General features: G+C 43.6%; 1 protein-coding gene across 2 annotated transcripts in view; it reads right to left on the reverse strand.

Moving 5' to 3' along the window:
• Window positions 1-4,069: 4,069 nt before the first annotated feature.
• SLC18A1 (solute carrier family 18 member A1) overlaps window positions 4,070-14,384 on the reverse strand; it is a 37,349-nt gene continuing 27,034 nt past the window's right edge. For both annotated transcript variants that reach the window (XM_061592578.1, XM_061592577.1), the window contains 6 exons: window positions 13,270-13,348; window positions 11,458-11,509; window positions 10,221-10,284; window positions 7,508-7,627; window positions 6,154-6,287; window positions 4,070-4,304 (listed from right to left, as the gene is read on the reverse strand). In XM_061592578.1, the coding sequence (XP_061448562.1) occupies window positions 4,191-4,304; window positions 6,154-6,287; window positions 7,508-7,627; window positions 10,221-10,284; window positions 11,458-11,509; window positions 13,270-13,348 (563 nt within the window). In that variant the 3' untranslated portion in view covers window positions 4,070-4,190. The remainder of the gene's footprint in view (window positions 4,305-6,153; window positions 6,288-7,507; window positions 7,628-10,220; window positions 10,285-11,457; window positions 11,510-13,269; window positions 13,349-14,384) is intronic.

The following is a 14,384-nucleotide window of genomic DNA, read 5'->3' on the forward strand; positions in this document are numbered from 1 at the left end:
ACGATTGTGATTTACTCTCCTTACTCTCAGAGGATCCGTTTCTTGAACGCTGTTGCTGCTCTTTGATGAATCCAGTTTTTAGAAATCAGTAAATGGGGGTGGGTGTTTCTGTGTAGCAAGAAAGTCTGTACCAGTGGGTGTGCCCCTCCCCCAGTCAAATAGCTTGTGGATATTACCTTGGCAAAGGCATCGTTGTGCAACTAGTTTCGAGGTATATCCGTTATTCGTCATTTATATAAAAAGTACTGTTAAGGTAGATGCATTGGTCCATAAGAAAAATACAAAAATCTATATTAGGGCGATACCATTATTAGGCCATCCAAAATGTCACAAAAATAATGTGCAAGCTTTCAGGTTCCCCAGAACTCTTCTTCAGGTTGGATGGTAACGGCAGGGGAGGGAGGGAAAAAGTCCAGTTTTGGGAAGGAACTGGGTTTCTTGTGAAAGATGTCCAAATCAACTGTAATTACCCAGCTTGAATTTGCTAGGATGTTATTGAATCCCACCAGAAAATAGTGACCATCTGGAAATATTCCCACTCTACCACATCCCCCCCCAAATATTGGGAAATTTTTAAAAAGCTGTTACTTGGGACTACAGCTGAATGTCAAGAAGACTAAAGTAATGACAGCAGAAGATTTATGTAACTTTAAAGTTGACAGTGAGGCCATTGAACTTGTCAAAGATTATCCATACCTTGGCACGGTCATTAACCAAGATGGAGACAATAAAGAAATCGGAAGAAGGCTAGGACTGGGGAGGGCAGCTATGAGAGAACTAGAAAAGGTCCTCAAATGCAAAGGTGTATTACTGAACACTAAAGTCAGGATCATTCAGACCATGGTATTCCCGATCTCTATATGTATGGATGTGAACGTTGGACAGTGAAAAAGCAGATAAGAGAAAAATCAACTCATTTGAAATGTGGTGTTGGAGGAGAGCTTTACTGATATCACGGATTGCAAAAAAAAAACAACCAAATAATTGGATGTTAGGACAAATTAAACCCGAACTATCACTAGAAGCTAAAATGATGAAACTGAGGTTATCATACTTTGGATACATAAGAAGACATGATTCACTAGAAAGACAATAATGCTGGGGGGAAACAGAAGGGAGTAGAAAAAGAGGAAGGCCAAATAAGAGATGGATTGATTCCACAAAGGAAGCCACAGACCTGAACTTACAAGATCTGAGCAGGATGGTTCATGACAGATGCTACTGGAGGTCGCTGATTCATAGGGTCGCCCTAAGTTGAAATTGACTTGAAGGCACATAACAACAACAAAGGGAGTCTTTATATAAACACAGACTAATTTTAGGTGGTGTGCTAGGTAAAGCAAATCAGAAGAAACCAAAGTGGATAGCTTTACCTAGCACCTGGAGGTAATGTTCCCTTGGAAAATAAAGTCTCAGCTTTTAAGGCTCCCTTACACCATCAGACAATCTAGGTCAGTGGCTAGCATACACTGGCTGGTAGCAGCTCTCCAGCACTTCACACAGGATATTCCAATGCTACCTGGAGATGCTGGAGATCGAACCTGGGGCCTTCTGCATGCAAAGCAGATGCTCTGCCACTGAGCCACAGTTGTTCCCTCAAACCCCTACTCTGAATACCAAACCGGAAGAATGGGCAGCTGCAATTCTTATGACAGTGTTAACCCCTCTAGTTCACTTTAAAAAAAAAAAAGCCCAAATTTTCCATGAATTTTGCAATTTATAACAGAGCTTATATTTATCTCCTCCCATATCCTAGATTTTCTGCAGCATACCACTGTAGTTTTTGTCATTTAAAAACCTTAATTCCCTGCAGGGATGCTCACAGTTTGAAAAATTTAAATCGTTAGAGAGAAAGCAAGCAGCCAGTGACTCATGGCCATCTGTTTGCAGATCCTCTCTCAGACATATCTTCTCCACGTCCCTTTGGAAACCTGGCAGCATGAGTAAGGATCACCTGATGCCCTACCCAGTCTTACGCCTGGTCTTTATCAAACGGAAATTGCAGCCGCTTCAGTGACAGAGACAGAGAGATGCAGCAGTCACCCCATGACATACACGGATGGTTTTTCAGTTCCTCCAGGCACAGATGAGACGGGAAGATTTAGAACATGAATTTTCATGCAATATATATATGGGTGGGGTGAGAGCAATGCATGCAAAGGCAATGAGGCCTTCCAAGGTTTCTCAACATAAGAATTCTCGTGGATCAGAGCAAAGATCCATCATATCCAGCATCCTGATTCCCACAGTGACAAATGAGATGCCTCCATCAAATCCACCAGCAGGACAAGAAGGCAACAGCCTCTTCTCTTACTGTTTTGTACACACAACTGGTCCTTGGATACACTGCCTCTGAACATGGAAGTTCCACTTTGCCATCACTCCCTCTGTATTTCCAGTGTTTAGGTGTGAGTGCTGTTGTTTGCATAACCAAAATGGCATCGCCCACTCACAGAACCAATAGGCATGGAACCATGGGGTGTCAAAAAAAAAAAAACTTTGGAAAAGCAGCAGTGAGTGTGCCCAGTAGTGGTGGAATGCTGACTGACTGCTGAGAGAGACAAAAGGGCAACCTGGTGGGAGGGGGGAATGGAATCGCAGAGGAGGAGGACTTGAGGGAGTGTCTGGAACAGTGAACTGGAGAAATCCATATGACAATATTTCATTGCTGGATCCATTTGTCATAGCTAATAGCAACCAACAGGCCTATCTATGTGAATTTGTCTAATTCCCTTTTAATATAAGTAAGAGCTATCATGTTCAATGGGGCTTGCCCCTCCATAAAGACATACAGTTGCCGCCTAAAGCCATCTAAGCTAGCCTTCACCAACTTGAGGCCCTCCAGATGTTTCAGACTTCCCACCAACCCCAGCCAACACAGTTCAAAACATCTGGAAGGCACCAGGTTGGAGAAGGCTGATCTAACCCAATGGTCATCGCTTCTTGTAGCAGTTGAATTCCACAAATATGTGTTGTGTGAAGAAGTAGCCACTTGTCTATCCTGGATCCATTTCATTTGGTGACCCCAGGTTATCCTGTTAACTTGCAGGGAGCAAACTCTTGTCTACTTTCTCCACATTAAACTTTGTCTAGAGACAAAGGAAGCTGCCTTATACTGAATCAGACCATTGGCCTATCGAGCTCAGTGTTGTTTACAATGACCAGCAGTGGCTCTCCAAGGTTTCAGGCAGGGAACCCCTCTCAGCCCTACCTGGAAATGCCACGGATTGAACTTGGGACCTTATGCATGCAAAGCAGATGCTCTACCACTGTCAGATTGCTCAGAGCTTGTCAAATTGCTCAGAGCTCTTCCGTAGTAGGTTATTTTGATCATCAAGGAAATGCCCTGCGTTTTCTTTAACCTTTCAGTCATTGTAAGGGTTTCCTTGCTTTTCACAGTTGGGCAATGCAAATTCTAATGCTTGCTTAAGTAGGCTCACTATCAGTTGCAGAAATATAGATCCCTTCTTTTGGGGGGAGTGAAATTTTGCTTTATTTTTATTTAAAACAATTGTACCCCTCCGACTGCAGAGAGGTTGCTAAAGGATGTTGCCCCCTGATCAAATATCAGAAGAAATTGACTTAGCTTTAACCAATCTCATAACAGTATGAGAGAAAGCAATATTTGGCAGACTGGCCACAGGGATGCATCAGTTTGTTTCACAAGGCCTTAGGGAGACATTTCATGTCTGAATGGCAATTAGAAGGTGTTAAAGCCAGAGTGATTGCTTACACGCTGCTGCACATAAATGATCATTCCTTCTATTTCCAGTGTTCAGAGTATGGGTGTTGTTGCTTATATAGCCAAAACCCTTGCACAAGAGAGAAGCATCAGCAGGCTTGGGGGGGGGGGGGTACCCCAGAGTTAGCAGAAGTACAAAATAATATTTAGGGTGGGAGACCCAAGAACAGATGAATTGCTTAGTGGCCATAGAATGAAGATGGACTAAGGGAGGGGGGGGAAGGAATGGAATGGAGGAGCAGGAATCCTGAGCAGGGAGCACTCCACACTGCAACATTTTGTTGCAGGACCCACTTCTGCATTCTAATGGCATCCTCTGCCGTTTATTGTAGTACACCCCAAGAGAAACCCCTCAGAAGACTGCACTTGAAGATGAGAAGGGGCTGTCCAGGCTTGAAGATGCAACCTTTGCTTGAGCGTTCCTTCTGTTTGTCACTCTCGGGTTCTTCTATTCTTCAGTCTCCACTTCTTCATCACTGCTATCTGTGAGTGGAAACTCATGGAGGGCCTTCTGGACAGTGTAACATTTGGTCTGCATGGGGTATTCTTGGCTCAGGATTGCCTGCAAAAGGGGGGCGGCAAAGAAGGTAAAATAAAAAAAAAGCAGAGGTACACATCAGGGGTATTGTCAGACGGTAGCACAGGGAGGGCTAAGCTCCCAGTCTTTTGCACTGGGCCCCTCAGGGGCTTCAGAAGGAAAGGCCTCAAAGGCTGCATTGCCCCCTCCCCATGCGTGCAATGTTGTCCTAGTACAACCACATATACATGCACCTCTCCCGTCCCTCCAGACTTATGGACCAGTGGAAGCTGGCCCATTAGGGCAAGTGGGGCATTGCCCCACCAACCTCAGTCTGCCTGCCTGCTTTCCTGTTTATGAGTCCAGGAGGCTGACTTACCTGTCACCTTCCTTCTCCTTGGGCTGAGTGCTGCCCTTACAGAACTCAGTGGGGACGGGGATAGAGACAAAAATAGAATGAGCTGGCTCTGCCTGTCATTGGCTCTGGCTCCACCTACATTTGGTCTCTCTGCCCTCTGCCCCATCACTTCCAGTGGACACCAGCCACCACTGGTACACGCCATACATTTACCTCTCACAGAGCTACAATTCCCAGCACCCTCAACAAACTACAGTTCCCATGATTCTTTGGGGGAAGTCATGTGCTTTAAATGTATGGTGTTTATGCAGCCATAGTTGTACCTGTTGCATACCCAGCTAACAGGTGCTCTGAGCATAGCAGCTCAAATGGAAAAAGGGAGGAAGGAATTGTTAAATGTTTCACTAATTAGGTTTAACAGACTAGTCATAAAGAAATGGTGTGTGTGTGTGTCTGAGTGCTTTTTCAGATTGAAAGACACATGAATCTACGTGCACCCACCTTTCCTCTTTGCAGGAGAGGCCCAGGCTATGCATAGATATCACAATCCAGTGTAGAAGGAGCAATATTGGTTGCACAGGACCTCACAAAATGCCATACCCCCTTCTTTTGGAGATGGCTTCTGGTAGTTTCTGTTTTGCACAAAATTGTCACATTGGGAGGATATGGTAAGCTCAGTGGTGGCTGGTGGCTCCATGTCAATGGGGCAATACAATCCACTCTGGGTTTGTCTGAACTTTCAAGGAACTGTCCAAGGTGCTGAAGCACCAGCCTCCACTGGGTAAGCTCCTGCATGGATATGATACCCCACCCTTCAATCAAATTATTCTCAAGGCAGCTTACAACCAAAACTGACACAAACACAGTCCAGCCACCTTTCATCCTCTGGCTCGTGAATGTGCCCAGGGCATGCTTCCCTTCAGTTCTGAAGTCCTGGGGCAACTGACCTTTGCAGCACAGTGTTCTTTCTGACAGGAAGGAGTGAAGCAAACTGTCTGCAGCTGTTCCTTTCCTGGCCAATGGATAGTGCCAGGATGGTGTTTCTAGGAGGCAGGGAGTGCGGCTTCTCAGTGTCCCTTGCTTCTCTGGCTGATGGCAAAGGCCAGAATATGTTTCCCTTCTGTGGTGAGGGATCTTGCCTTTTTCCTCTTGGAAAAAACACATCGAGCTGAAAGAGGAAGTTGGCAGAGTGACACTCTTTTCCGCTTCCTCTTTCAGCTCATGTGCTTGTCAAGGTTCAGATGAACATGATACTCACACATGCCCCTCTTATTTGGAAGGATACAGCCTCCTGGAGGCTCTTGATTAATGACAAAGGCCAGAGTGTGCTTCCCTTTCATTTTAGCTGCTTGGCTCTGGATTTTACCTGCCAGGATTTTCCCCGTTTGGTATTATTTTTGTTTTATTGGTTTCAGAGTTTGTAGCCACCTTGGAAGTTTTTGGAATGGTGAGGTAAAAAAAATGTTTATTTAAATAAGTTAGAAGTCTTGGAACCCTTTGGATTCAACCAGATGACTCCCTCAGGTATAAACTTACAATCTTTTCCTCTTTGGCTGGAGGGCTCCGCAGGAACCAGCAGAGAGGGGCATATGCAAGGTTGATCCCGCCAATGATGACCATCAGCCAAGGAAAACCAATGGCTCGTACAAGAGCTCCCCCTGTAGAGGGACCTAAAAGTAAAGAATAGTATCACACACCTTGAACATTGCAAACTCCCTTGGTTAATCCCTAAGTGCATCAAGGCTGTACAGTAAATTCTGTTTTCTATATTAAGTGTCCTTCAAAAGCTGGGCAGTATTCAAAGATGGGAGGTTGGGCGGGTGATGAAAATTCAAAATTGATCATTTGTAAGTTCTGAGGGCGGGATGGAGGAACAACAGACTCTTTTGTGGACTTTTGCTTTGGCATATTACAGATAAAATCAGTCCAAATATTCTGCTGGAACAATGGCCCCTCCAGGCATCCTTTTTATTGTGCATTTGAGACAATTTGCACTCATCATGTTATTGGAAGAGTCATACGTGGTCTGACTTTCAATACTATTTGTTCCTGCAAAGTTTTTGGGCAGTTACACTGCTTTGTTTCCAATTGGTGCATGTCCTGTAACTTCCTGCTGAGATCCTGTAACTTTTCATACCAAAAATATTCCACTTTTGTTATGCTATAAGCCCCCCAGACAGCAATAATGTGGTAGCACTGGAGAAGCATCAGAGAACAACTAATAAAGCAGAATAAATCCACCACTAATGCACTATTATTGTGTCAAGAACATGTTTGCAGAATACTGCTGTAAAAAAAGTACCACCAGCAACAGTCGGGGGGGGGGGACTCCATATCTGTGCCGAGTCAAGCTGTCGAAAGGAATGACACAAGGACTTAGCATCACATTACATATTGTTGGCGCGTGATAGCTGTCATTAGGGATGAGGAGAAATTTCATTCAGTTCACATTTAAATGTGAACTTCCCTAATTCACACTTACTGAAACAATATGAGAAGCAAAACACAGCTATCCATTGAAATTCACACTTTTCCAAATTTTGCAAAGTGGTTCTCCAAGTAATACATACAAAAATGCATATACTAGGGTAAAGCGTGCAAAACAAATGCATACCTATATTTGTGGGGGGGGGATACAAAAATGCACTATATTAGGCTCTGCAAAAATATATATCTTGTGGGAAATTGCCTACAAACGTGAATATTAGGAGAAATTCACGCTAAAATGCTGATTGCATGAGGAGGGGAAATTATTTCACATGCTCTATGTTGCACACATTGGAAAATATTTACTTTTTAAAGAATAAAGATTTAAAAACTAGGGATGAACAGTACTTGGGTGCAATCAATAGGCAAAGCAACATCAGGGTGACTGAGTGCTAATCCATACCAATCGCAAAGCCCATGCAGAAGGCCACGTCAGCAATGGCGTAGACGCTGCCATAGACAGAGGTGTGGCGAAGATCCACCAAGTATCCCATGATTGGCATCATTGAGGAATCCACCATACCTATCCCCAGAACAGAACAAAACCAAAATCCAATGAAACAAAGCATTTACATATTCCCCATGTTTCAAACCATGGGTGATGATTCTTCAGAAATGTTATTTCTTTATTTCATTTACGAATCGTTTCCTATGAAACATGGTGAAGCGACTTAACAGTAAAAATATGTATAAAACAATTTCATATATACACAAACAATTTCATATGTTAAAAACAGATACAAGATGGAATAAAAATCTCCACTGAACATTTTGGATTGAATCCATCTAACTTCTACTCAGAGCAGGGCCATTGAAATCAATGAACCTAAATGAGCTATGTCCATTAACTTCCATGGGTCTACTATGAGTAAGGGTAACACTGGATATAACCTATAACATTTACTGGTAGATAGATATGGTGGTTATGAAATAACTAAAACAAATGATCCAAAAATGCACTGCTTTTATGCAATTTAGTCTTGGAGTATCCATCCAGAGCATGCCTTTTGAACTACACTTGGAATTTTCCCTGGCACATGGAGGCAAAAAGGTTATATCCAGTACTTTTCATTCTTCAAGCAGACCCACTGAAATAAATAGACATGACTAATTTAGGTCCATTGATTTCAATGGGTCTGCTCCAAATATCACTAATGTTGGACACAACCCCAAATCTCTGCCCTGCCCCATCCATTAAAAAAAAAACCAACCTGAAATGGCAACTGTGAATAACATATCTCTTGACTCCCTTTCAGCTCCTTACTTGTGAGTCAGATACAAAAAGGAAACTAAATTAGAAATGCATTTCCTGGTTCAGCACACATCGTTTATTTGTTCTCTCTTTTCCTAACCTTACAATCACCCTGTCACTTCAGTGCAGGCTGAAGATGTACACAAGACAGATGGAGATGCAGAAGGCCAGATGTCCATCAAATGAACATATTTCCATGATGTAGACAGGGAAGTTGAGAATCCAGCCAATTTAGGTTGCTGGTCTCAAGTTACAGGGTTTGCTTTCAGGTTAATCCAGATTGGAATGGAGGCACGAGTTGAAATTTGGAACTGACTGGCAAGAAGGAATTTTATGGGGTTCCATGTACCTGCTGTTTCCTTTTGGGGAACTGATGCTGCTTTAAAGACTAGGACTGTCTGGTTTGTGCCCATTTCAGAGTCCTGTCCTGTGAGTCCTGACCCGCAGTAATGGGAACAGATGTCTGCCCATTCTCAAAGTTCAAGGGGCATATTTTTATTGCGAAAAGCCCATTCATCTCCAGTATTCAATTCTCATAATGGAATGAACCTTATAAAACATGTGTGGGGGACCACATATTGCTGAACTACAACTCCCATCATCCTTTGCCATTGGTCATGCTTGCGGGGGCTGATGCATTTGTAGTTCAGCATCATCTGGAGGGTCACAGGGTTCCCACACCTGCTATAAAAACCTGGCTTTTGGAATTCTAGTTGCTCAGGATAGAAAATATGGACCTCAGTACAGATGTTCTCTCTCCCTTTCTTGCAGTCTCTGTGGTGGTTCCCTTCAGCTGCCTCCTCTCTTCTTGGGTAAAAGTCACCCAACAACTCTACCATGTGCTCTTACCACCACTAGAAAGTCCTAGAGGAGCAAGTAGTACAAAGGTTTACAGCTTCTCTCATCCCAAGGCATCTACATTTACTAACCCATTCATTCCAAAGGCTTCTCCAGATGACTAATTTATTGAGCATTCATCCTGTGTAGCTTGCACAAAGCGTATGCAGAGGTTAGACTATGTTTGGTCTTTACTGAGCATTCATTCCGATTTGCTTGTGGTGTGGTTATCCTACAATGAGCATTCATCCTGCATCCATCCTGATTTGCTTGTGGGATGTTTATACAGTCACATCCACACCATACATTTAAAGCACATTTAAATCACATGGCTCTCCCTGCCCCAAGAATCCTATGAACTATAGTTGCTGGGAATTGTAGCTCTGTGAGGGGTAAACTACAAGGGGCTTTAAATGTCTTCTCGTTAATCATTTGCTCATCCCACACCTTTTAATGCATTTTGCCATCACTTTCCAAACTACAAAACAACCATTTCTTTTTTTTAAGTGGATTTGTTTCACTAGCACTTTAATCCACTTCAGTTGCACAAAGTTAACATTTACACTATGCACTTGAGTCTTTCCCACAAAATAGTGACAGTCTGGAAGCACCCCGCGTGCGGACAATTAAGGACAAAAACTGGAAGGCTGGCCAGAACAAGGACGGATCTCTTCTGATGGTTGAAGTGCCCTGTCCATGTAGAAAAATAGCAACCTCCCTCTCACTGGACCTCCTCAGAATTCATGGAACTACAGACAACGCATGTGTGTTGATCCTGAGCCATACCACTTCATTGTGGGGGGACGACTGTATGACTGAATGCTTTCTCCATATCAAAAACCATATTCATCTAGAAAAAGTAGCCTGTTAGGAGAAGGATGGCCTTGAACTTTGCTCCCTGCCATGGTAAGCTGGGTATTTTGTTACTTTAAACAGTTTGCCACCTGTCTTTATGAAGCAGTTTGGCCATTTTTGAACATGCCATTTTGCTGTAAGTGCTTCCTTCAAACAGTTTTCACAATCTTACCGATGGCAAGGCCGACCCCACTGTTGGGACCGATGAGTCCATAAATATTTTGAGCCAGAGGGATCTATAGAGCAGAAGAAAAGAAGATGGGAGTAAGGCCTGGCAAAGGCAATAAAAAAAAAAACCCAAAGCAGTAGCTCTTCTTTGCTTTACAGACTTGGATATGCTACTGCAGCCCTTGGATATCAAATGAGAGGGCATGTTCACTCAATCCAATGTGACTACTCAGGCACAAAGGCTGACATTTATAAGGTGACAACTGGGAGTTGCAACAAAAATGTCACAGTGTGAAGTGCCCCTATTAAGGGCTCTAGCCAGCTAGCAATGCCCCCTTCCAGGATACTCTATTCCCTCCCTGGTTTTCCCTCCTGCCACCACAAGAGATGCTCAGGATTCTATGATTTAGTATGCTCAATCCTCAGTGGGCTGCTTTTGATTCTACACATCCCTTTTAGGTTTTTTTTTAAAGCTTTTTTTACTTCTACAAACCTTGGGGTGGGGGCAGAACTGCTGATACCCCCTTCTTATATGTTGATGGTATGTGGGTGGCTACTGGCTACATAAGGATCTACAGTCAGAGAACAAATTCACTATTAGTATATAGAATTTAATAAGGTTTTCCCAGCTGCTAACCTCAAGCTGCCTATAGCAAGCCCATTTCATTTCACATGCAAGCATGGGTTACAGATTGGTCCAATTAAAATGTAATGTCCCTGGTCCAACAACTTATAGTTTGTTGGAGTGGGGAAAATGTTGAGCTCTTCCTTCATCCTCTTCCCTCCTCCCTTTGTGTATCTGGCTTCAGCAAAGATTTTATTAAACCATGAATCAGAATCAATCCTCATTTGTAGGGAATGCTTAAACCACAATTTCCTGGTTTGGACATCATAGGAAACTGTGATTTAACAAACCAGGAAGTCTCAGCATAGAAGGGGAGGGATAAGGACTCAGGCTGATCTCATCCCCACTCCAGCAAACCATAGTTTATTACAGATGAAACACTGCCTTGCTCCTTTGGAGATGGATTTCTCTTGACTAGTGGATAATCTGTCTTCATTTCATAGCACAAAAAATTCTGGACTGGGCTGCCACCCCCAAATTCTCTTCCAGGATCCCTATCCCACTCACTACACAGCTGACCAAAGTTAAGCTGGAATTTGAGGCTTCCTGCATTGGCTCCCAAGTACAAATGATCTCTCTGTATGGGTCATGGAAACCGATCTGCTATTATACTCACACAGAGGAGGCTGATTCCCACTACCACCATCCCAATCAGTGAACAGAGCCACCTATAAAGAAAAGACATTTGATAAGGAAGGGAGAGAGGGAGACCCCAGGGCATGGTCTGAATGCACTTGGTGGCACAGCAACCTTTCCATAGCTACGCAGATTAAATAAAACTGCCAATACCATAATGATGCTATACAAATCTGTGGTGAGGCCAGATTTGGAATACTGTGCACAGTTCTGCTTGCTGCACCCCAAAGAGGAAATTTTAGATCTAGAAAAGGTCAGAAAAAAGCAACCCAAATGATCAGGAGGCTGGAGTTATTCACCTACGAGGAAAGGTTGTCTAAGGCTATTTCATTTAGGGAGAAAAAGGTGAGAAAAGGGAAACATTTCTAAAATTAGGCATGGTGTAGAAAATGTGGACAGAGAGAGGATTTTCCCCCTCTCTCATAATGCTAGAACCTGAGGTCACCCAGTGAAGCTGAGTGGTGGGAGATACAGGGCAAAAAAAGAGAAGTGTTTCTTCACACAGCAGATAGTTGAACTATAGAACTTGCTTATCACAACAAGTGGAGATTAGGGGTGAGAAGGCCTGGAAAAAAGGGAATTTTTTAAATAGTTTTTCCATTTTTTCCCAGGCTTTCACATCTCTAGGTGATAGCCATCAACTGAGGCAGCTTTAAAAAGGGACTGTTAGACAAATTCATAGAAGATAAGGCTATCAAAGGCTTCCAGTCATGATGGCACTATATATCACTTCTGGGATCAGAGGCACCATGTCTCTGAGTACTATCAGCAAGAGAACCCTGTTGCTATCATGTCCTGTTTGTGGGCTTCTCACAGACATTCGGTAGGCCCCTCTGAGGAAGCAGGTTGCTAGACTAGATAGGTCTTTGGTTTGATCTAGCAGCGTTCTTATTTCTGGTGTGGGTCTGATTGTCATTTGGAGGATTGTATGAATTGAGCCATTAATTGGTTCCTCTGGTTGCCTCAGGCCTATGTTATGAACAGTGGAGGCTGGTCCATTCGGGCAAGTGAGGCATTGTCCCACCAACCTCGGTCTGCCTCAGCTGGCCCCCACCTGCCTGCCTTCTTACTTACAGCCACTCCAGGGGGTTGCACTGACTCTCGCTTTTTTCCTCCTGAGTCTTAGTGTTATTCTTACAGAACACAGCAGGGAGGAGGATGGGGACAAAACTAAAATTAGTTGGCTCCACTTAACAATGACTCTGGCTCCACCTACCATTGTCTTCTCTGCTTTCTTCCCCACCGGTCCCAATGGACAGCATGCACCAGTAGTTATTTATGAAGGAGGCGCTTCCATGCCCCATCCCTCCTTGAACCCACCAAGTCTATGGGGAAGGATCACATCTCAGTGTAGAGCACATATTTTGCATGCCCAAAAGTTCATGGTTCAGTCCTTGACATTGCTAGGTAGGGCTGGGAAAGACTCTTGTCTGAAACCCTCGAGAGCTACTGCTGGTCAATGTAGACAGTGGAAACTAGTGGTTCTGAATTCACTCCAGGTTTTAGTCTAAACTTTCGAGGAGCTGACCAAGGTGCTGAAACTATTTTGTAATTAGGTTTCAACACCTTGGACAGTTCCTTGAAAAGCTGGACTAACACCTAAACCAGATTCACTTCTCCACTTAACTAGCAGTCACCTGTCTCCACTGAATGTAGACATACTGAGACCAATGGACCAATGGTGCTAATCAGTGCAAGGCAGCTCCCTACACGGATTCCTATGATAACCAAAAGTCATGCAAGTGACTCACAGATCTGCAGGATTCAAAAATCTTTTGGCTCCTCCACTTACCGTCCCATTTTGTTAGCAAGCATCCCAAACAGGTTGGTACCAATGAGGTAAGACAGGCTGGCAGGCAGAAAAGCTATCCCTGCAAAACAGAGAACACTAATATGAAATAAAGGCACACAACTTTTTCTACAAAGGAACAAAATCCCCTCCCAGACTCTGCCTAATTTTTTCCCCACATGTATGTATATATAAATGCAGACACATGCAAAAGGCCTAACCTCTAATAACGGAGAGTGTCAACAGGATTTGTTAAACCAGTATGTCTGTAGATATGCCGAGAGAAAGATATACAAAGAGAACAGACATGATTTTCAAATGGGATAAAACATATTTGTGGAGGGCGGGTCTAACAATGGGCATTAGGCGTAGTAACAATATTGAACCTCCAAGTATATTGGTGGTATTTGGGTGAATACCAGTTGCCAGAAGGCAGCTGCTTCCTCCCCTAAACTATACGGGTTTCATCATCTCACAGCCCTAGTGCATATCTCATTCACAAACACAGAGAGATTCCCAGCTTTCAGGAGACCACCTTCTTAACATGCCCTTTATGCTGTGCCTGTGGGCTTTCTAGAAACATCTGGTTAGCCACTGTTGGAAACTAGATGCTGGATCAGATGGCCCATCCAGTGCAGCTCTTCTTAAATACTTTTAAGAGGAGAAAGGAGGACATATACATTCAAAAATTAAAACTAGATCCCATGTTGCCAGTCATGGTAAAATATGTGTATCAGATTGGAGATCATTGCCCTAACCAGACTTCTCCAACACTGGCTTCCCAGATGTGGTTGGACTATAGCCCCCATCGGCTTCAGCTAGCATAGCTAAAGGTCATGCATGACAGGAGTTGTAGACGAACAACATCTGGGGAGCCATTGTTGGGAAAGCCTCTCTATGTCTCCTTGTTTTGAAGATAAAATGTGACAATCCTACCCTGAGCTCCTTGGATCATATGCAAACTCTTGACTGAGATGTACTCCCATCTTTTTTCCCCTTTACATATCTATGCATATAATAAAAATGAAAGAAAAGTAAGTGTCACACAGCAGTTCGCAATGCCATAGGCAGGTGGTTCTGCGGATTGCAGCATGAATGCTTGCAACCCCCCTCGCCTG

The sequence above is a fragment of the Rhineura floridana genome, chromosome 12, assembly GCF_030035675.1.
Source record: "Rhineura floridana isolate rRhiFlo1 chromosome 12, rRhiFlo1.hap2, whole genome shotgun sequence".
NCBI classification, from domain to species: Eukaryota; Metazoa; Chordata; class Lepidosauria; order Squamata; family Rhineuridae; genus Rhineura; species Rhineura floridana.